Source organism: Dreissena polymorpha, chromosome 4 (assembly GCF_020536995.1).
Source record: "Dreissena polymorpha isolate Duluth1 chromosome 4, UMN_Dpol_1.0, whole genome shotgun sequence".
Lineage (NCBI taxonomy): Eukaryota > Metazoa > Mollusca > Bivalvia > Myida > Dreissenidae > Dreissena > Dreissena polymorpha.
Genome location: NC_068358.1, coordinates 87,895,887 through 87,921,204, shown reverse-complemented (window position 1 = coordinate 87,921,204; position 25,318 = coordinate 87,895,887). Strand labels below are relative to the sequence as shown.

Here is a 25,318-nt window from a genome sequence, read left to right as displayed (position 1 = left end):
CCCCCCTCCAGACCTTTCATACTTGACTCTACTCAGTCATGGCCATTAGGTATGGATCACACACATAAATAACATATGCATCATAGTACCAAGTGCTGCAAGTACTTTTCTAGTTTTGCACAATCAAGATATTTGAACCATTTTGACTAATTTCTAATCATAGCCACCACAATTTCACGAAAACTTCTAAATCATGTGCCCATTTTACATATGGTAATATATTCACATACCGGGTTTCATCAACTTAGCTTAATTAGCACTTCAAGATCATAGACAGCAAAATTATATATTAAAATATATTTGAACCATGAGAAGTCTTTTGTTTACTTATATGACTTTCCAGAAATTGCACATTGTGTGAACTGCCTGTCTATGAAGTCTAGGATTAATAGAAAGATGAAAATATTAATGTAAATTATTAAAAAAAAATTAGACTGCAAATGTGGTCAGGAGCTATGCTGGCTCCATATGGCATTCATATACTCCTATCCTATCGAACCTTTGCGAGAGCAGTTTAATTTTAATAGCCTCTGCCCTTGTTACGGGGGTGGGGACTTATTTGAAAAGGACAACAGTGTAATCAGAACTGATTTATTTTTATATTCACTAAAGATATGGTCATACTGCTAACAGATGTGAGCACTATAATAAGAATGTTTTCAAAAATATTTACATATAACAAATGCAACAAGACTATTGCCAAGCAATACAGTCCCCTACCGGCTCCACCATTGTCAGAAATTCCACCATTGTCAGATTTGTTTAATTTGTTGCCATAGCAACCAGAATTTTTGACGTAGGAACAAAATGAAATGACGTGCATAATGTCCATATAGCCATCTATCCGTGTTTCAAGTTTCATGAAAAAATATTAAATTTTTTGAAGTTATCACAGGATCCAGAAAACCGCCATTTTCAGCAGTATTTCTAGTCTATTTGTTGCCATAGCAAACAGAATTTTTAACGTAGGAACAAAATGTAATGACGTGCATAATGTCCATATTGCCATCTAATTATGTTTCAAGGTTCATGAAAAAACATTAAAAACTTTTAAAGTTATCTCAGGATCCAGAAAAGTGTGACTGGCAGACAGACAGACAGAGCACAAACCACAAGTCCCCTACGGTGAAACCAGTAGGGGACAATAACAGACAACAAATAAATTATAAACAGGCAAGGTAGTTAAGTCACAAGGTTTTTCAAAGGTTTCCAGTAATTTTTATGATTATAATAAACACTTTTTTTGTACGTGTATAATTATATTAAAATGTGTTGCATTAATCTAATATCCCAAATATAACACCTACATTTAAAAAAGGGACATTTAATAAAATGTTAGAAATTTATAAAACAGTAGTCAAAAATGTCCCCATTTGCTTATTGCATTTGTTGATTGTGTTCACAAATTAATGAAAGCAAGATGTACCAAGGGATTTGAACAATTACCATCAAAACTTTGATAATACTGTTTATGGACAATCACACATTGTCATAATTGAATACATCTAGTTAAAAACAATATATACAATTAAGATGGTATTTTCTTTGTAGAGGGATATTTCGTTAACTTTTATTGTTGTTAAAATTTATAATAGCAGGTAAATTTATCAAACTATGATGATTCAACTCAATATTTACTTATTTTTCAATTTTATTCATACATCCAATTTGCAGAATACCTTATAATTAGATTTGTTACTGTATTGAGAGTGAAAGATTATTTACAGACACAAAAACATCAAAATGGAGTCTCAATAATTCGTTGCATGACAAACATAAAACTCATTACACACTAAATGCGCACCATGAAACTAATGGCAAAAAGAAACAATAATCAATATCCACAATTATTCAATCTTAGATGTGCATAGATTTATGTCGAAAACCAGAAGTCCACACTACAAAGCTCCCAGAATCAATACTCACTAGACCCTTGTCTCTAAAATTGTAAACCCAATGGTAAAAAGAGTGCCAAATTGTCACAATATACGCCCGTTTGAAGGTTTTGGACAACTTGATAACTTTACCATGACCCATATTTGAACTTGACCTACATATCATCTAGACACAACTTCTGACCAAATTTGGTGAAGATCAGATGACAACTACTTCAACTAGAAAGCGGACACCATGCTAAATGCTTGAAATGACTAAGTGACCTTGTGATCTAGTTTTTGAACCGGCATGACCCATATTTGAACTTAACCTAGATATTGTCTAGACACAACATCTGACCAAATATGGTTTAGATCGGATGAAAACTACTTAGAGAGCGGACACCATGCTAAATGCTTGAAATGCACTAAGTGACCCTGTGACCTAGTTTTTGACCCTGCATGACCCATATTCGAACTTGACCTAGATATTGTCTAGAAACAACTTCTGACCAAGTATAATGCATGACCCATATTCGAACTTAACCTAGATATTGTCTTGATACAACTTCTGACCAAGTATGGCGATTATCGGATGAAAACTACTTCTATTACAGAGCGGACACCATGCTAAATGCTTGAAATGCACTAAGTGACCCCGTGACCTAGTTTTTGACTCGGCATGACCCATATTTGAACTTGACCTAAATATTGCCCAGATACAACTTCTGACCAAGTTTGGTGAAGATCGGATAAAAACTTCTTCAATTAGAGAGCGGACACTATGCTAAATGCTTAAAATGCACTAAGTGACCCTGTGACTTAGTTTTTGACCCAGCATAACCCATATTTGAAATTGACCTAAATATTGTCTAGATAAAACTTCTGACCAAGTTTGGTGAAGATCGGATGAAAACTATTTTAATTAGAGAGCGGACACTGTTGTGGACGCCGAACGCCCACCAGCACGCCCGCCGCCAAGGTGAAACTATAATACGTCCCGTTTTTTTAAAACGGGCGTATAAAAATGCTTAAACAAATGTGTCCTTTAATGTTACCTTGACCTCTGTCCAAAAAATCACAAGCCTTCTCCACAGGTTGAACACTTTTTTTTTTTTTTTTAATTGCACAATGAATGATGATGTAGGAGTAAGACAAAGTGTTTTTCCAAACTTCTTCATTTAGTAAGTTTCAGTTCAAACCAGCCTTTTACCTTTGAATTGTGACCTTGACTTTAGAGCTAGTACCACTTTTGTTACCCGTAACCACAGCCCCGAATGTGAACTTTTGTGCTAAATTATGTCAAAATTGCATATAGAATGACATAGTTACAGAATTAACAAGAATATTGCCAAGCAATATATGTCACCTACCGGCTCCACCATTGTCAGATTTTTTTATTTTTTTTGTTATATTTGTTTCCATAATTGTTGAAGTAAGAACAAAATGAAATGACGTGCACAATGCCCATAATGCCATCTATCCATATTTCATGTTTCATTAAAAAATATGAAGAACTTTTAAAGTTATCGCAGGATCAAGAAATGTGACAGACAGACTCACAGACAGACACACAGAGCGCAAACCATAAGTCCCCTCCGGTGAAACCGGTAGGGGACAAGAAGCTAAATTATGGAAAAATTTGAATTTTGAAATCATTGGAAGTGTTTCCGTTATCTTTGAGGTAGGGATACAATTGTTGTAGGCCACATCTCCTTACAGTGTGTCGAGTTATTTTGAAAGTGCATAATGAATGATTGATTTGCAGTCTAAACAAGATTTTTTACGGCCAAATCTGCCTTTTTCTACAAAAGAGACCTTGACCTTTCAATTTTAGAGATGGGCATTTCATGCATCAAGTTGTGCCCTCGTGGTGGTCAATCAGAGTTATTTTCTTTAAAACTGAATAATGATTGATAAAGTAACACTGCCAAATTGTGCAAGAGGGCTGGACAAAAATCAACAACTTCCCGGAAAACAATAACATGAAAATAATTAATAATGTGTTAACCCTCAAAAGAAAGGTTTGACCATGCAAATTATTACTGACTGTGCAGCCGGTAAATGCTGAAGACAATTTTCTAATACTGATTGCACATAAGTGATACCACACATTTGTGTTTATGCTTAAATCCATTTGTTATGCAATAATGTACTCCTAAAGGAGAGGTATATGTAAAAGTAACATCTTAATAACAATTAACATTATAAGTAACAATTTAATATTTCAAATTTATAAATTGAATAAATATATTCTTTAACTAGGCTTTTATTAGATTTGCAAATAAATTGATTATTGAAATTGTGTTCAACGATTGTGCGAAAATGTCAACATTTAATTAATTAAAATATACTTTCCTATTTTGTAAACATATTAATGAAAAATAAAGTTTGGCTCATTTTACCAAAAAGGATCCCAATTATGCATAATCATAACATGCATTCACCTTTTGTGTAAATATGGTGACAACAATTCATCTTCTTAAATATGAATACATTATGTAAATCAACTATGGAGTTTGCATCTGAACAAAACAATGCACATATAAAACTTTATGGGTGAACATGAAATTCATATTAAAATAACAATGTATGCAAAATATTGTGATCACATTATCAGCTGTCATAATAAATGAGACCCAAAACTGTGTGAATGTGAACTACACAAACATAAACAACTTCATAAGAATTATAATGCAGTCAAAACAGTTGAAATTGATATGATCACATATTGACAGAATTTCCAAATGTTTAACTGTGGTTAACACGTGTGAATAACAATTGTTTAATTCACTAAATTTTTAATTTTTTGGGAAATTATACTGTAAATAATTTTAAGTGCTAAGTTTTGCTTGCTTTTATGTCGTATTGGTTATATAAAACTTAACATTATATACAACATATTTCATATTGTTAAACCACATACTTTAGACTCAAACATCTTTAAAACATAGTTAAAACTAATGATACACTTCAACATCTCCAATTACATACATAGATGGAACAGGTTTGTCATCCATGACATAATTCATCTGTAACAATCAAAGTTGATTCTAATATGTATATATATATTGGTATTTGTTGGTTCTCGTAAAAAGGAAAAAGAAAAATTAAAGGCGAACATAAAAATACCAAAAACTGCTAAAATGCCAAGAATTGCCTTGAGCTCATTATTTTTTTAAATCAGCTCCAATTATAGAACGCTTTTTTATAAATAGTAAAATAAGCTTGCCACTACTAGCATGCAGATTCCTTGTTTATCTTTAGAAATTAATAATTAATGAGTCAATAATTGTGGCATGAGAGACAAGGCAAAGGTAAACACTAGAACGTACACATATTCCATGACTATCCACATTCATTACATGGACACGAACATTTGCTATTAACATGCATAATGCTTCATTAACGTGCATATTATTTGTTCTGTATGAGATTAAAATCATATCACAATGTGAAAACTACTTACATGAAAGAGTCGTATTATACATTTTTTTACTCATACACAAAACAACAATACCTTGGTAATTTTCATAGCCACAGTTCTCTTACATTGTTTATGTACAATTTCTAATCTAACAAGATGTGTTTGTGAAACACTATGTCCCCGTATATGACGTTTGACCTTGAAGGATGACCTTGACCCTTCCCCACTCAAAATGTGAAGCTCCATAAGATACACATGCATGTCAGATATAAAATTGATAGCTTCAATATTGCAGAAGTGACATTACATGAGCAATTTTGACCAATATATTTGACCTTGAAGGATGACCTTGACCTTTCACCACTCAAAATGTGCAGCACCATGAGATACACATGCATGCCAAATATCAAGTTGCTATCTTCAATATTGCAAAAGTACTCATCAAATGAGCGATTTTGGCCACATATATTTGACCTCTGACCTTGAAGGATGACCTTGACCTTTCACCACTCAAAATGTGCAGCTCCATGAGATACACATGCATGCCAAATATCAAGTTGCTATCTTAAATATTGAAATATTGCAAAAGTGTACATTAAATGAGCAATTTTGACCCATATATTTGACCTTTGACCTTGAAGGATGACCTTGACCTTTCATCACTCAAAATGTTCTGCTCCATGAGATACATATGCATGCCAAATATCAAGTTGATATCTTCAATATTGCAAAAGTTATTGCAAATGTTAAAGTTGGCGCAAACCAACAGACCAACCAACCAACAGACCAACAGATCAACAGACCAACAGACAGGGCAAAAACAATATGTCCCCCACTACTATAGTGGGGGACATAAAAAACAATCTCATTTTACCAACACTATTAGTTAACATTTAATTCAACATCTACATCTACATAATACTAAGTGTATTTACAAATAACATTCATTGATTCATAAAAAAAACAAGCTTGTGGAACGTGTGTCAGAAATAAAACAAAACCACAAAGATGACTCAACAAAATCGATGAACCACTGACACAGCCATTTCTTGCGAAATATGACAACACTATAACATTATGCATAAACATTACTTGCGAAAAAAATGGTCCTTGTGAATATTGTTTTGTGTGCAGTAAGTTAAGGCACCAACAATTAAAATAATTAACAAAAATATCCGTGAAACTGACAGATGCTTCCTGACGAAAGGTTTTGTCGAAACATGGGCTGTGTGCAAACAAAACATTGTTCCAGGGGACATAACTCCCTGAAAACTCACTGGCCTGCAATCAACTGACAATATGAGCCTGCAAACTCTGCATATAAAGATTCATCAATTTCAGATGATTAGTCCATCCTATCTGACATGAAAACATAAAATCACATTTAAAAACGTCATATTAATAATCAACGGGAAATAACTACCTTTACAAGTTTTAGAGTGAACAACCAGAAAAGATATGTTTGTCCATCTAATTGGGTTGCTGCACATTATGCATCAGAACATTTGGATCATAAGCGTCTGAGATTCAAAGGGCAATAACTCCTTGAAATATTTAATAAAGTTTCATGAAAGTTGGATCATAACTTATTGAGATCTCCAGTAGAACAAAAAGTATTATGAGAACAAGACACAATAATTCATCAAAGGACAAAAACTCAGTAAAAAATCATTTACCAAGATTGTCCTGACAATGTGGCACATGTCAACCGTAAAGCTCAAAATAAGTTTCATAAAATTCAGATCATTACTGTTTAAGAATTCCCTCTGAAATAAAGTGTGAGAGACAGAAGGACGAATAGACATCAATTAGGAAAGAAACAATATATAAATTTAAGAACAAGGTAATCTATCCTCAAGTCCTTCAAGATTATAATTTGGACAGAATAATGAAGTGGCAAATATATGCTTAACACTTTCTGGGAGAAAAGAAAAATGAGAAATTTTGATTCCTGACAGAAAATAAGACAAATGGAATGTGCACTTCAATTTGTTTGGCAACTATGTGCGTTGCTTCATTTTAGAGTAAGTATACAGGGCATTCTCTACCCCCTACCACCTCTGCCCACACATCTCTATGGTTAACAGTGATATATAGGGACACCATGCAACTTCTAACAACTCCCCTCCTGTCCACACCCACACCTCTACCATTGACAGTCGTATACAGAGCCACAATAGTGCCATCTCTTAAGCCCCCCCCTCACCCACACTATAACCTCTATAATTGATAATGGTATACAGTGCTACAGTCTAGAGCCATCTTTAATCCACCATCTCATCATTTATAGGGGCCGCGGGCTTCAATCAAGGTTTTTTTCATTTCGCTGTGTCTCATAAAATAAGGTATTGCATACAAATATGACACACATGTACTAAATGTTGATTTCTATAGCACCTCAAACTATCTATATTTAGCATAGTCTATTCCTAAACCAATACTGTTTTCATCAACAATGAACAACATCAAACTTTACAGTAACACAAACCTAAAGCTCTAACAGTCTTTCTTTGTAGTTCACATTCACTGCACTTCACATGCACTTATCTTCTTATTGTCTGAATTATCCGATCAACTTTACACCTTCTGTGCATTGGGATCTTCATCCTCTTCTTTAAGTGTGGAGGCTCGTCTGATTCTGATCTCAACTGGAACAGCCACAAACATGATTGGATCTGTACTGACCGAGGGAGACGTGTCCTCTCCATCTATCCGCTCCTTGTCCTCGCCTTCCACCCTCTCCACATCCTCGGACATACCCTCGTCTTCCAACCCCTCCTCGTGGTCTGAAGCAACATCTGTGATGTCCATCTCACTGACCGCCAGCTTGGCAATGTCGCAGATGCTGTCGCTCTCATCCCTCGAGATCTTTCTCAGCCGATGGCGGATGACGTGCTCCATGCTGCGATGTTCTGTTTCCTCGGCCTGCTTCAACGCAGCGTTCTCGAACCTCACAAGCGTTTCTGGTTTGTCCTCTTCCCCCCACATATTCTCTGAGCTCGTGTGTGCAGTTGTAGGGCTGCCGGGCGGAGAGCATGTCATCATGCAGGAGGTGTCAATCTCGTCTGTTATAGTTGTGTACTCCACAGAACGGGACGTCAGGATTGAGCCATATGTAAGGGAATGCTGCGTATAGTACGGTACCCTAGTGTTTTCTGGAGAAAAAGCATCGCTGAAAACAGAATCTGTTGTCACCTCAAGAATGGGGCATGCTGTGCCATCTGTTGGCGTGGGTTGCTGGGAAGACACGGCCATGTCACGGTCACTGTGTGCTGAGCCAGGTGGTGGGATTGAACTTGCATTAATGTTCTCGTTGAGGCGCATCCCAGCTGTTGTAGGCGCTGAACTGGACTCCGCAAGACTCAAACGTAACTTTGGAATGAACATCTGACGCCTCTCCTGGAGAGAATACGTCCGGCTGATAGGCCTAATTTCCTCCCTGTCTGGCGAAGCATCTTGTTCCTGAGATATCTCCGGTACCCGTTGCAAAGAGCGCCTTCTCAGTCTATGACTTGACTGTTTCTCCAGTGGTCTCATAGCACGCATGCTGGTGGCGGATCCTCCCTCGGTAGCTTCATTAACCACAGAGGCCTCCGATCGCCTACGTCTGGCAGGTTCCGTGGACTGGTTAGTGAACTGGTCCTCATACTGCTGAAGCTCAGTCTGGTCAGTGGACCCCTCACTGTCCAGCCGGCCTCGACTGCTCTGCAGACTGGACCCGCTGATGTTGCGAGAGCGCGTGTCCAGCTGAGACATGATTGACCGCAACTGACCCAGCACCTGAGGGGAATAGAGGTATGTTGATTTTAGCACATTAAATAAAAAGTTCTAAGATACACAATATCTTCATGATGTAACCTTGTGATAAACAGATGCTTCCATACACATTGGGGGTATAAATTTAAAGGATTTGAAAAACAAAATAATTGAAACAAACATTATCATAATGATGTATTTACCGGTACTTCAATTATGTTTAAAATTTAACCTCAACTGTTATTATCTTATATCTCAAAGAAATAAATTATCTTTTAACATTTAAAGATAATCTCAACAAAGATAACATGTTTATATTTAATGTTACCATGCTTAATGATCTTATCTAAATAAGTCTTTTGACTTTACTGGCACAAAATATGCTTATAATAAGTTTATCAGATCTATCTTCTTCGAACAAAACATAGCTAGTTCACCAGCATCATATCTTTAAATGTTATAATAACTAGAATTCACACAAAACAAGGTGGCAATAAATAAGTTTGGTCTTATTCCGTCAGTTTGTATTATTATTTTCGCATTCAAAACACTTTTAACAATTCCAAAATAAGACATCATTATTCCAGGTACAAAACCAAACTCACACATTACATACTAACTTGTCTTTTGTATGAGACGTTTAACCAAAGTGCAGAGCACTAGATACTTCACAAAGGGAATGAAAATACACAAATAATTATCATGGAAGAATCCTTGTGCAATTGATGTAAAAAGACTTAAAAGGCTGAGAACATCACCACTGCATTACTCTGCTAGCCCTCCCGCATAGCAAGCATTCGACAAAACTATTGTGTCACAAGTGTCCAACACGTACTATTCGCCTTCCCTATATCTTGCCAGCATAACTTGGTCACAAAAGTTCCACACTATTACACCGAGCCATGCCCACATTGCATACCTCTACATTCTGCACTGCAAGCTCCTCTAGGGCAGACATGCGTTGATCAATGGTTTGAAGGGACAGCATCATGAAGTTCTCCTTCTGGTTAATGTCATCCATACGCAGGGTCATGTTCTCCACTCTTAAATGATGGCAGGAAACAATTAGTGTTTACTTGTGCTAGTCATAACACAATAGATTAAAAGATACATCGTGTGTGGAGTTAGAATTTACTGTGTTTTACAAAGAAGTATTCAATTGGTTAAACATTGCAATGAATCTGGAAAGACACTGAGTAACTGAGTGTGCTTACCGTTCATTGATGACTTGCACCCGTTTATCCGAGGATGACTGCAGCTGCAGCTCCTTCTCCCTGAAGTAGTCCTCGGCACACTCCTCCTCAAAGTCATGTAGCTTCTCCATGTCATCAAATGAAAGAAACAGCTCTGAAAGTATGACAGAAACAGCTCTGAAAGTATTACAGAAATAGCTCTGAAAGTATGACAGAATCAGCTCTGAAAAGGTGACAGAAACAGCTCTGAAAGTGTGACAGAAACAGCTCTGAAAGTATGACAGAAATGGCTCATAAAGTGTGACAGAAACAGCTATAAAAGTATGACAGAGATAGCTCTGAAAGTGTGACAGAAACATCTCTGAAAATGTGACAGAAACAGCTCAGGAAGTATGACAGAAATAGCTCTGAAAGTATGACAGAAACAGCTCTGAAAGTATGACAGAAACAGATGTGTAAGTATGTCAGAATTAGCTCTCAAATTGACAGAAATAGCTCTGAAAGAAAGACAGCAACAGCTTGAAAGAATGACAGAAACAGCTCTGAAAGTGTGACAGAAACAGTCCTAAAAATGTGACATAAAAATCTCCAAAAGTATGACAGAAACAGCTATGAAAGCATGACAGAAGCAGCTATGAAAGCATGACAGAAGCAGCTATGAAAGTATGACATAAACAGCTCTGAAAGTAAGACAGAATCAGCTCTGAAAGTATGACAGAAATAGCACTGAAAGCGAACAGTCATATGACAGAAATAGCTCTAAAAGCAAAAAGTCAACACCTTAAAACATTACAAATTTATAACTTAGTTTACAGCACAACTGACTAAAGTCAGCTTAAATAAACTTGTAGCGTCAACAACAAAAAGGACAATATCCAATTGTCCTTACTTCATTCTGAAAGTTTATGTCAAAGTGGTCCCTATTGCCCTCATATTTTCTGCGACAGGCATGACAAATACGACCAAAAGACTTAGTTTACAGCCCTTGAGTGAGCCGCAATTAAGTTATAGTATCAATAACAGAATAAACTATATTTCTGTGGCCATACTGAGTCCAGAGTCAAAGTGGTCCCTCTTGCCCTGGCATCGTCTCTTGATGAACTTGAGGGCCAGGTAGATGTGGCTGATGACGATAAGGGGCGGGGGCAGGATGGGCCGCAGCTCATGGTTCACGATAAGCTGATAACGCTGGAACTTCCACACCTTCATTGTGTGTGGGTTCATGCGGATAAAACAGGCACTGCGTACAAAAGAAAGATAATTGTACTCCTACTGAAATATTTTTTAATGAAAAGCAGGAACAGATTGCTAGCAACCACTGTTAAAGTTAACAATAATGTTCACAGATTCTCCTTAGAGTACCATAAAGGACTAAAGCAGTTGATGGATTTCTGATAAAGAAAAAAATTATAACTAACAGGGCTTGACACTAACTTTTTTACCTACTGTCCCAAAGGACCACCAGCTTTCAGAAATTATTGGTCCTGCAAGATATAAAGTGGTCCAACAATTTTTTTGTATGTTACTTTACCTAAATTTCAAGCTTCTCTTCATTAGTTTTAGGTTTTTTAGGCGGAGGTTCAACCACCCCCTGAATGAAATTCCACATTGCGATAACTTGTAATCTTGAAAATACGCACATTTACTCTCCGGCAATATCAAAACATTATTTGGCGCCCTCCAGTGTAATTTCGCACGGTAAATAATTTTCTGATGGTACTAAGATCGATAAAATGCTGATTATTGCTGCTTTTTCAAAATAATAAATACCATTTTGTTCATTTCTCAATCCAAACACTTTGAATGTTATGTTAATTTGTGTATCGATCACGGCAAAGTCCAGAGACATTTGTGGAACGCAAATCGATTTTTTGATCCAACAACAGCTTTTTGTTATCCGGGCATCTAGAAAAATTGGAATTTCCAATATGTTGCTATTTTTATCCCGGTCTCGAGTCGGCCCATAAAATAATGATGAAATTATCAGTTTATGATGAACATATAAGTTGTTTTATTGATTAAAACGGCTTTCCACCAGTATTTCACAATAAGCGGCCAGGATTTTTAACTGGTCCGACGGATCAACCAATTTCTAGTTTCACTGGTCCTCCCTATTTTTTACTGACCCCGGGTCAACGGACCACCGTTAGTGTCGAGCCCTGACTAATAAAGTGCCTGTTTATTCCATCAATTTTCCATAAAAGCAATCAAATTTGTTCATGGATATTTCATAGGTAGCTAGAGCTGATCATCATATTTCTGTTCGGTTTGTTATATTATGTTATATTCCGACAGTTCTGTGAAATACCTCAATATATAAAGCAGGCTCAATTTCTATGTAAGGGAGTTTGGCTAACATAAAAGAGCAATATACATCAAATTTATTTCTTATAGACAGGATGGGATTATAATTTGACTAGAATATTTAATGGAGTTGAAAGAGCTTGTATGTAATATTCTTTGACTAGTTTATGAACTGGAAAGTTAATGTAAATATCCTGTAGGAGAGAATATTTTGGAACTTGGAAATTAAGTGATAAAGATCAGGCTACATTTCAATGAATAGTTCTTTGAGTTTGGTGTGTCATTATTCCAGCTAAATACATATCAAAATACTTTCTTCTTAATCATAGGAAACTGTTTAGCAATATCCTCACTTGAAGCGCGCAATCAGCAGGTTCACCATCAGTACAATGGACATCAGAAGGAAGGAGAACATGAAGAGAGGTGATATCCACGAGCCATACGTGCACACCACGTCCAGCTCACCGTTCTTGAATTTTTCCTGGCGTGCTGGGTCCGTGCAGGCTAGCAAAGGGAATAAAACATACTGGATTAGTGTTAAAAAAATACACATGGTCTCTTGGAAAACCTGGCTTAATACATGTACATAGTATCATGCCAGATAAGCCTGTGTACTCATGACACTTTCCACCTTTATTGAATTATTAAACCAATGTCAGTTTACAACGAAAGTACTGTGAGCATTGCACAAGCCAATCTAGGACGATACTTCACCTACATACATTTAGCCTGTTTATTCAGAAAGTGGCTGATATTTAACAAAGATTGATAATTATTTCTTATTACCCTGTAGAACATATACACAAACTATTCTAACAATGTGCATTATATTATTACAATAAGTTATCAACACTTACTGTCAATTTCTTCTGCAAACAGTTCACCATAGATCATGAAGTAAGGGTAGAAGAACATGTTGCGAACTTGGAACCAGGATGGCTCCTCATCTTGGTAGTGTATGGCCTGTCTCACAACCCCAAAACTCGCCACCACAATCAGAAGAATGATCAGGAAATAGCACATCTCACGCAACTGGAAAAGTACATAGCAAAAATAATCATTTCTGAAAAAAAAAAGTACAACTTGAACTCAAGTTAAGCATGACAAAGCAAGAGGGGCAAAGACTCTCTGGGGCTCTTTTGAGACTGCAAGGAACTAAACCATTGTGAGCAGACAGTTTATCAACGTTTCAATGCATAATGCTGCCATGTTTTTTAAGAGAAGAACACCATTTTTCAATGTTCTAAGCAAGTTTAATAATGAGTTGGTCACAAATGTATCTTCCAGACTGTTCAAAAGAAAACTGTTCTCCTGTCCCTGAGCAGCTAGGTTTTCCAATTGACCAGAAAATTTACAAACTTAGCTGAGATATAATTTGTGGAATTGATGTGGTTATATTTCATGACGCTTGGGCAAGACTTCTTAAGTTTTTGCAGCAATAAAAAAACTGCCCCTGCCATCTGGCAGCCATGTTTTTAAACAGAACTTCACATATAATAATGTTGTCGAAATATCATTAAAATATTTGAGCAAGATTTGTGTTGATTTGGCAAAAACTGTGACTTAACAAGAGCTTGTCACAGTAGTGCCAAATCACCACCAAAATGTGTTTGCTTTATGACATTTGTTTTAGAGAGTAGAATAATATTTGTAAAACATGGCACCTGTGTCATCTATTTATATTTCAAGGATCAATTAGTTATATAGTGTTGGATTTATGTTGTAGAGAATAAAATATATGGAAATGAAAGAAAGGGAGGTAATTAAAAAAGAAGACTATAAACAGTTACTGTTTTTAATCACTATATTTTTCCTTAAACTCATCTATACATTTTACAGTGAATACTTCAGTGTTCAAATTAAAATATTATTGTACAATTAGATAAAGGGCGATATTAAACATTGAAAAGCTAAAATATTTACTATGAAATTAAATCAAATATAATTTAAAACTATAAATGAAAAATAAATACATAAATAAATAACGGGAGATTATTCAAAAATTACGGCCAAAAGAGTTATGGTTCATGTTCACTGCACTTCTCCTAGTTGCCATCTGTTTATATTTCTAGTTTATAGTAAATCCCTTCAGTAGATTTAGAGTTATGCTCTGGACAAACATTTACTTTAAAATTATAGGAAGGGAGATAATTAAAAAACTATGGTAGATAGAGTTATGGTTCTACAAGCTTTTTGTACAATTTGACCAAATGACCTAGTTTTTGAACCCATGTGTACCAATTTCACAATCAGCCAAGATATTGATCAAACAAATGATTTTCAAAGATTGGGCTACATGTGACTTCTATAGTGTTCACAAGTTTTTTCTTTGATTTAACGTAGTGACCTAGTTTTTGATCCCATGCGACCCTGTTTCAAACTCGGCTGGATATTATCCAGACATTTGTTCTGATTCTTCTTCTGTTTTCAATATTGTTCTCCTATTTGATGAACTGAGTAGTTGTTCAACCCCAAGTGGAGTGTTTCAAACCTAGCTTATATATCTTTAAAATTAATGTTCTGATCAAGTTTCATGGAGACTGAGGTACAAATCTTATTTTTCCTTGTGACCATTTTTGGACTCCATGTTGGTATATTCAGTATACTCAGTTTCAAACAAACTGCAGATATGATTGGGCCAAATTTTATACCAAGTTTTGTAAAGATCATTCCGTAACTGTGACTTCAAGAGTGTTAAAAAAGTGCTTTTTAAAATTGATAACTTGATATAGTTGTTTGCCCAATGATTTTAAATTCAGCCTTAATATGTATGAGACATATGTTCAGACCAAGTTTCATGCAGATTGGGCCAACAATCTGACTTTTTAAGTGTTCACAATTTTCTTTTTTCTACCTGGTAACCAAGTTTTTAACCAAACAGGTCACAGATTTCAACTCAGTCTAGGTACCATTTGGAGAAATCTTGTTATCCAATTTCATGAAGATTGGGCTACTAAATTGGACTCTAGAGTGTTCAATGGCAAACAATGACAACACACAACAAATGATAAATGATAATGACAAAATTTGATCACAAAACCAGCATGTTGTGCTAAGTTTATCTAATAAAACACACACCTTGTTCTACTCCAAATTCAGCATCTTGAGTATCAATAACAGAACACATTTTAGATTTCCCCCAACTGCATATTTCATGTTGTATAACATGTTGAAATTATTGTTTCATAAATATTTAAAGCAGAAACATCGTTCTAACAACAGTTACTAACTAGAGCTTTGTCAAAGACTAATGAATACCCCCCACATGCCGCATTGACACATAATATTTTGCATGTTGTCTCCACAAACAAGAAACCATCGGAGACTGGTGAAGCTCCCCAAAGTTTTTTTTTGTCACAATATTGCACTATATATTCAGATTAAAGGAAACATCTTGAGGGGCATAACTTTGGACAAAATAATACAATTAATGGTTTAGCAACTTAAAAATTTCAAAGGGCCATAACTCATCTAACCAGAACCCACTAATAACATGCGCATCTGCTCAAGGTAGTTAAGCTTCCCATAAAGCTTCATTGAAGTCCAGTCAGTAGTTGGGGAGAAATAGCCCGGACAAGAATTGCACTATATGTACAGTTTATAGAAAATTTCAAAGGGCCATAACTTGTGAAAAATCATCCGACCATAACCGGCTGATAATATGCACATCTTCTGTTGGTAGTGAAGATTCCCATAAAGTTTCATTGAATTCCCATGATAAATTGCTGAGAAATAGCTCGGACAAGAATTGCACTATATGTACAATGGAAAATTTCAAAGGGCCATAACTCTGTGGAAAATCATCCGACCACAACCGGCTGATAATATGCACATCTCTTGTTGGTAGTGGCACTTCCCATAAAGTTTCATTGAATTCCCGTAATAAGTTGCTGAGAAATAGCTCGACAAGAATTGCACTATATGTACAATGGAAAATTTCAAAGGGCCATAACTCTGTGGAAAATCATCCGACCACAACCGGCTGATAATATGCACATCTCTTGTTGGTAGTAAAGCTTCCCATAAAGTTTCATTGAATTCCCGTAATAAGTTGCTGAGAAATAGCTCGACAAGAATTGCACTATATGTACAATGGAAAATTTCAAAGGGCCATAACTCTGTGAAAAATCATCTGACCAGAACCAGCTGAAAATATGCACATCTCCTCTTGGTAGTGGCACTTCCCATAAAGTTTCATTGAATTCCGGTCATTAGTTGCTGAGAAATAGCCTGGACAAGAATTGCACTATATGTACAGTTAATGGAAAATTTCAAAGGGCCATAACTCTGTGAAAAATCATCCGACCAGAACCCACTGATAATATGCACATCTCCTCTTGGTAGTGAAGCTACCCATAAAGTTTAATTGAATTCCGGTCATTAGTTGCTGAGAAATAGCCCGGACAAGAATTGCACTATATGAACAGTTAATGGAAAATTTCAAAGGGCCATAACTCTGTGAACAATCATCCGACCAGAACTGGCTGATTATATACACATCTCTTGGTAATGAAGCTTCACATAAAGTTTAATTGAATTCCGGTCATTAGTTGCTGAGAAATAGCCCGGACAAAATTGTGCACGGACGGACCGACACACGGACGGACAGATGAAGCGGCAACTATATGCTCCCCCCAGAATTTTTTTGGGGGGAGCATAAGAACAGCGGACTTGCTGAATGTTTAAAACGCACTAAGTGACCACGTGACCTAGTTTTTTTACCCAGCATGACCCATATTCAAACTTAACCGAGACATCATCTAGATACAACTTCTGACCAAGTTTGGTGAAGATCTGATGAAAACAACTTGAATTAGAGAAAGGACACTTAATACGGACCAACCGATAGACCAACTGACAAGCTCACTCCTTTATACACCCCTTAACTTTGTTTGTGGGAATATAATTATATACAATTGTTTTGCAATCATGGAATATTGGTCTATATCAATAGTTGTGTTATATTGAAAGAACTGAATACAAAATAGGATCTATTAACTACTAGATAAAAACATAAACAAATTAAAAGCCCCAAAAATATAATGGACTAAATCATAAAAGCCATTATTGTAGCTCTGGTATCAGGATTGGATTTATACCTTTAAGTGCTTCATTTACTGTACCTACCAATAAAATATGAAATACTATACAATTATTCCAAGAAAGCTTTATGCAAGACTTGTATTTTATATCTATGTGATAAATCAGACTGTATCAAGTTTCAGATATAATTAATTGTTTATAGTCTTGCAGACAATAATTATGTTCTCAAGGGTTATACTACAACTATGGAGAATAATCCCTTGCAATCAGTTTGTAGCTAACTTACTTCTTATCCCGCTGTGTACTCTACTGTCTCTCAAAATGATATTGAAAAGTGTTCATATTGTTAACTATTCTTTTTGCATAGTTCGATTGTATCTATTGATACGAATTATACTGCTGTATACTATTTGTTATGTATAAGCTTTTCTTTACAAACCTTATATAGACTTACATACAAATACTCCTCATATTACTTTAAACTACATTTTGTGTTTCTCATATTTTATAGCATGTTCGCTAAAAAGTCATATATTATTAAAATTCTTGAAGAGTTTAACATTAATCTCTATCATGTTATGTGTATTCATTTGACATCAAACTATAAATGTGGCTGGGAACAGAACTTTGACCCATTTGGCGCTGACGTCATTTACGAGAAAAACAACGTTTCTCGTACTTTGACAACCTATTTTTTTAGTCATTAACAATAGTTTTATTATCCCCACATTTTTCGGAGAAAAAGTCGGGATATTGTGGTGATGTGCGTATGTCTGTCCGTCGATTCGTCCTGGCCACCTGCTCCTCCTACACTATTAGCACTAGAACCTTGAAACTTACATACATGGTAGCAATGAGCATATGTGTCTTGTTCTGAGAAAACTGGGCTTAATTCGAGTGCGTTAAGTGTCGCAAGAACCTGTTCCGCACAGGCTTATCAGGGACGACACTTTCCGCTTAAATAGTATTTTTAGTTTGAAGGAAGTCCCTCCTTACCGAAAATCAAGTTTAAGCGGAAAGTGTCATCCCTGATTAGTCTGTGCAGACTGCACAGGCTAATCTGGGACGGCACTTTACGCACAAGCATTTCGCCCAGTTTTCTCAGAACAAGACACATATGTGCGACGGTGACAGTGACGGAATTTTGATCTGACCCCTGGGTCAAAAGTTATGGGGGTTGGGGCAGGGCCAGGTCAGAGATTTTCACTCATTTTTTAATGTTATTTTTCATTAACTTCTTCATTTCTGCACCGATTTACTTCAAATTGATACTGAGCCTCGCTTATGACAATACGGTCAATCTCAACTATGCATGGCCCCATTACCAACCCTGGGGCGCCCCGACCACATAGGCCACGCCTACCCGAAATTGCCTTTTACTATAATTTCTTCATTTCTACACCAATTCACTTCAAATTGATAATGAACCTCTCTTATGACAATACGGTCAATCTCAGCTATGCATGGCCCCATTACCAACCTTAGGGCACCCCGCCTACATAGGCCACACCCACATAGGCCACGCCCACCCAAAATTGCCTTTTACTATAATTTCTTCATTTCTACACCGATTCACTTCAAATTGATACTGGACCTCTCTTATGACAATACGGTCAATCTCAGCTATGCATGGCCCCATTACACACCCTGGGGCGCCCTGCCCACATAGGCCACTGCCACCTAAAATTACCTTTTACTATAATTTCTTTATTTCTACACCGATTCACTTCAAATTGATACTGAACCTCTCTTATGACAATACAGTTAATCTCAACTATACATGGCCCCATTACCAACCCTGGGGCGCCCCACCCACATAGGCCACGCCCACCCAAAATTGCCTTTTACTATAATTTCTTCATTTCTACACCGATTCACTTCAAATTGATACTGAACCTCTTTTATGACAATACAGTCAATCTCAACTATGCATGGCCCCATTACCAATCCTGGGGCGCCACGGCCAAGTAGGTCACGCCCACCCAAAATTGCCTTTTACTATAATTTCTTCATTTCTACACCGATTTACTTCAAATTGAGACTGAACATCTCTTATGACAATACGGTCAAATTCAACTATGTATGGCCCCATTACCAACCCTGGGGCGCCCCGCCCATAAAAGGCCACACCCACCCAAAATTGTCTTTATCCCCACGCGTTTTGAAAAGCGTGGGGATATTGTGGTTATCTCCGCCGTCCGTCCGTCTGTCCTGGCCACTATCTCCTCCTACACTATTAGCACAAGAACCTTGAAACTTTAACACACATGGTAGCTATGAGCATATGAGCGATCCTGCACTATTTGGACTTTGGATCTGATCCCTGGGTCAAAAGTTATGGGGGTTGGGGTGGGGCCGGGTCAGAGATTTTTACTCATTTTTCAAGGTTATTTTACTATAATTTCTTCATTTCTACACTGATTCACTTTAAATTGATACTGAACCGCTCTTATGACAATATGGTCAATCTCAGCAATGCATGGCCCCATTACCAACCCTGAGGCATCCCGCCCACATAGACCACGCCCACCAAAATTGCCTTTTACTATAACTTCTTCATTTCTACACCGATTCACTTCAAATTGATACTGAACCTCTCTTATGACAATACGGTTAATCTCAACTATGCATGGCCCCATTACCAACCCTGGGGCGCCCAGCCCACATAGGCCACGCCCACCCAAAATTGCCTTTTACTATAATTTCCTTATTTCTACACTGATTCACTTCAAATTGATACTGAACCTCTCTTATTACAATACATTCAATCTCAACTATGAATGGCCCCATTACCAACCCTGGGGCGCCCCGCCCACATAGGCCATGCCCACCCAAAATTGCCTTTTACTTTAATTTCTTCATTTCTACACCGATTCACTTCAAACTGATACTGAACTTCTCTTATGACAATACGGTCAATCACAACTATGCATGGGCCCATTACAAACCCTGGGGCGCCCCTGGGTCAAACATGTGGCGTGAAGATACGCGTCGGCCTCTGCCGCACCTTTTCTTGCTTTTAAGTAGAACCTAACCTTTTGATTTTCTATGGTTTAAAATAACCTCAGCTTATATAACAATGAAGACAATACGGCAGTGTAAGTCATTGCCAATTTTGAGATAAAATTCCAGCTCTTGGTCAAGGTTGGTTTTTCTTAGTTTTGTTGTTGTTTTCTTTAACCAATATCAAAGATTGTCTGTGTGGATGGACTGTTATGTAAAAATAATCTATTAAAAGCAATCAAGGTGTCTGTATGAGTTGTTTTGGCTGTTAAAATGAAGATTTAAGACAATATTTTAACCGAAAGTTGTAAAATTGTAACAATTTGAATATGTTGTTGAACTTTCCTTTAATGGCAGTAATTACACTTCGTTGAGAATGTTTTGTGCATGTTTTCTTCTTTTTTTTCCATTTTCACTTTATGTAATTTAAGATGATTGTAAAACAGTTGATCTGTTGACAGTAGACACACTGTGAACTGAATAGAGTTGTAAGTTGTATAATAAAATTTCTTTAGTAAATTTCTGTGTAATTCCTGGATGGCATGGAAGCAATTACATTTCCGTTTGTAGTGACAACACAATAACAAGAGCACCGCCTTGCAGGTGTAGACCGCTCATCTATTTTTCTTTTTAAAGGTGTAGGGACCTATCTCAATTTCAATCATAAAGGAGGGAGGGGTACAGTGGAGAGGGGTGTATAGTGTGGGGGTGTGGTCATTTATTACATTATCTTCCAAAAATGCCAAAAATTGCCAAAAAAATTAAAATAAAATTGTTTGGGGGGGGGGGGGGGATTCTTAGGTGGGAATAATTGGTTGGACGGTATTTCAAAAATAAAATAATAAAAATAAATATTTGTGTTTTTTAACTTCCACCACTCAAAATGTGCAGCTTCATGAGAACACAGCTTTGAATTTTTTTTATTTATTTTTTACCTTGAAGGATGATCTTTACCTTGAAGGATGACCTTGACCTTGAACTTCCACCACTCAAAATGTGCAGCTTCATGAGATACACATGCATGCCAAATATCAAGTTGCTATCTTCAATATTAAAAAAGTTATGGCCAATGTTAAAGTTTTCGGACGGACAGACCCCATATATTTGACATTTGACCTTAAAGGATGACCTTGACCTTCACCTTTCACCACTCAAAATGTTCAGCTCCATGAGATACACATGCATGCCAAATATCAAGTTGCTATCTTCAATATTAAAAAAGTTATGGCCAATGTTTAAGTTTTCGGACGGACAGACACCATAAATTTGACAATTGACCTTGAAGTATGACCTTGACCTTTCACCACTCAAAATGTGCAGTTTCGTGAGATACACATGCATGCCAAATATCAAGTTGCTATGTTCAAAAGTGAAAAAGTTATGGCCAATGTTAACGTTTTTTTTGAAAGGACGGACAGACTGACTTAAATACTGACGGACAGTTCAACTGCTACCGGGGGCATGAAAATTATTTATTTGGGGGGGGGGGGGTGGGGGGTGGGGGGGTGGGGGGGGGGTGGGGGGGTGGTGGGGGGGTTGAGCGGCGATTCGTGAAGGGGGGCGTGGGGGATGGTTTGGATGGAGTCTATTGTGGTATGTCAGGTAAGAGTTGTTTTGTCAAAGTATCAATCGAATCTAATCATAAATAAAGAAGTTATGGCAATTTTAGCAAAATTTAATAATTTGACCTTGAGAGTCAAGGTCATTCAAAGGTCAAGGTAAAATTCAACTTGCCAGGTACAGTACCCTCATGATAGCATGAAAGTATTTGAAGTTTAAAAGCAATAGCCTTGATACTTTAGAAGTAAAGTGGATCTAAACACAAAATGTAACCATATATTCAAAGTCACTAAGGCAAAAAAGGGCCATAATTCTGTTAAAATGACAAGCAGAGTTATGCAACTTGTCCTTTACTGTCCCCTTATGATAGTTTGCGAGTGTTCCAAGTATGAAAGCAATATCTATGATACTTTAGGGGTAAAGTGGACCAAAACACAAAACTTAACCAAATGTTCAAGTATAAAGGGCCCATAATTCCGTCAAAATGCCAGTCAGAGTTACATAACTTTGCCTGCACAGTCCCCGAAAGTTAGTAAATCTTTTAAGTTTGAAAGCAATAGCTTTGATACTTAAAGAAAAAAGTGGACCTAAACACAAAACTTAACCAAATTTTCAATTTTCTAAGTATAAAAAGGGCACATAATTCTGCCAAAATGCCAGTCAGAGTTACATAACTTTGCTTGCACAGTCCCCTTATGATAGTTAGTAAGTGTTGCAAGTATGAAAGCAATAGCTTTGAAACTTAAGGGATTAACTGGACCTAAACACAAAACTTAACCAAAATTTTCAATTTTTTAAGTATAAAAAGGGCACATAATTCTGTCAAAATGCAAGCCAGAGTTATCTTACTTTGCCTGCCCAGTCCCCTCATGATAGTTAGTAAGTGAACCAAGTTTGAATGCAATAGCATTGAGAAAAGTGTACCTAAACGCAAAACTTAACCGGACGCCGACAACGACGCCAAGGTGATGACAATAGCTCATAAATAAAAAAATAAAAAATAGATGAGCTAAAAATGTGTTGGTGGTAATGTGATAAATTCTATTTATAAATTTAAATGTTTCTATACTTGTCAGAATTTTAAGTTGTGGATGTCCATACTAATGGTTGTGTTATGATGAAATATAGAGAATATTTACCAGTTAATTGTTTTCCTACGCTGCATTCTATTGGTCATGTGTTTTAGCCAACAATAAAGATCGAGCAAAACGACAAAATGCGAACACCAAACAAGAGCTCATTATTTTCGCTGGATAGGTCAAGTTCCCCACGGGTACTACTTCCATGTACCCCGGGTACTTTGAAGTATACTTCACTGTACACCAATTTTCAAATGATACTTTTGGGTACCCCGGTATACTTGCAGGTACCCCATCTTTCCTATAAAAAACAAGGGCTGTTTGTAAAACATGCATGCCCCCCATATGGGCTCTCCGTTGTAGTGACAGCCATTGTGTGAATATGTTTTTTTGTCACTGTGACCTTGACCTTTGACCTAGTGACCTGAAAATCAATAGGGGTCATCTCACAGTCATGATCAATGTACCTATGAAGTTTCATGATCCTAGCCATAAGCGTTCTTGAGTTATCATCCGGAAACCATTTTACTATTTCGGGTCACGGTGACCTTGACCTTTGACCTAGTGACCTGAAAATCTACAGGGGTCATCTGCGAGTCATGATCAATCTACCTATCAAGTTTCATGATCCTAGGAATAAGCGTTCTTGAGTTATCATCCGGAAACCATTTTACTATTTCGGGTCACTGTGACCTTGACCTTTGACCTAGTGACCTGAAAATCAATAGGGGTCATCTGCGAGTCATGATCAATGTACATATGAAGTTTCATGATCCTAGGCATAAGCGTTCTTGAGTTATCATCCGAAAACCATTTTACTATTTCGGGTCACCGTGACCTTGACCTTTGACCTAGTGATCTGAAAATCAATAGCGGTCATCTGCCAACCATTATCAATCTACCTACGAAGTTTCATGATCCTAGGCATAAGCATTCTTGAGTTATCATCCGGAAACCATTTTACTATTTCGGGTCACTGTGACCTTTGACCTAGTGACCTGAAAATCAATAGGGGTCAACTGCAAGTCATGATCAATCTACCTACGAAGTTTCATGATCCTAGGCCTAAGCGTTCTTGAGTTATCATCCAGAAACCATTTTACTATTTCGGGTCACTGTGACCTTGACCTTTGACCTAAAAATCTATAGGGGTCATCTGCGAGTCATGATCAATGTACCTATGAAGTTTCATGATCCTAGGCTTAAGCGTTCTTGAGTTATCATCCGGAAACCACCTGGTGGACCGACCGACCGACATGTGCAAAGCAATATACCCCCTCTTCTTCGAAGGGGGGCATAAAAATTCATACCCAAAATTTTTTGTACCCAATTTTTTTTCTGTACCCAACATTTTCGTACCCACATTGTTTCTATACTTGTCAGAATTTTAAGTTGTGGATGTCCATACTAATGGTTGTGTTATGATGAAATAGAAAATATTTACCAGTTAATTGTTTTCCTACGCTGCATCCCATTGGTAATGTGTTTTAGCCAACAATAAAGATCGAGCAAAACGACAAAATGCGAACACCAAACAAGAGCTCATTATTTTCGCTGGATGGGTCAATTTCCCCACAGGTACTACTTCCCTGTGCCCCGGGTACTTTGAACTATACTTCACTGTACACCAATTTTCAAATGATACTTTGGGGTACCCCGGTATACTTACAGGAACCCCATCTTTCCTATAAAAAAAATCATACCCAAAAAATTTTGTACCCAATTTTTTTCTGTACCCAACATTTTCGTACCCACATTGCGGCCATGTTTTTCAAATGTTCACAACTATTTCAAACTGATCCGAGATATCCACATAACCAATGTTTTGACCTAATTTCATGATGATTAGGCAAAAAATGTGACTTCTAGAGTCTTCACAAGCTTTTTTACTAGATAAATATAAGGTAAAAGACCCCCCCCCCCATGTTTTTTTTACCGTTTTGAACCATTTTCTAACTCAACCGTCGTATCTAGAAAACAAATGTTCTGACCAAATTTCATAAAGATTGGACCAAAAAGGTGACTTCAAGAGTGTTCACATGGTTTCACTATATACATATTGAGAAAACTGCCCTGCCC

General features: G+C 36.9%; 1 protein-coding gene across 7 annotated transcripts in view; it reads right to left on the bottom strand.

Annotated features, from left to right (window-relative positions):
- Positions 1–577: 577 nt before the first annotated feature.
- LOC127877394 (transient receptor potential cation channel subfamily M member 3-like) overlaps positions 578–25,318 on the bottom strand; it is a 279,970-nt gene continuing 255,229 nt past the window's right edge. For all 7 annotated transcript variants that reach the window (XM_052423217.1, XM_052423218.1, XM_052423216.1 and 4 more), the window contains 6 exons: positions 13,412–13,586; positions 12,908–13,058; positions 11,300–11,490; positions 10,272–10,404; positions 9,977–10,100; positions 578–9,081 (listed from right to left, as the gene is read on the bottom strand). In XM_052423217.1, coding sequence (XP_052279177.1) covers positions 7,879–9,081; positions 9,977–10,100; positions 10,272–10,404; positions 11,300–11,490; positions 12,908–13,058; positions 13,412–13,586 — 1,977 coding nt within the window. In that variant the 3' untranslated portion in view covers positions 578–7,878. The remainder of the gene's footprint in view (positions 9,082–9,976; positions 10,101–10,271; positions 10,405–11,299; positions 11,491–12,907; positions 13,059–13,411; positions 13,587–25,318) is intronic.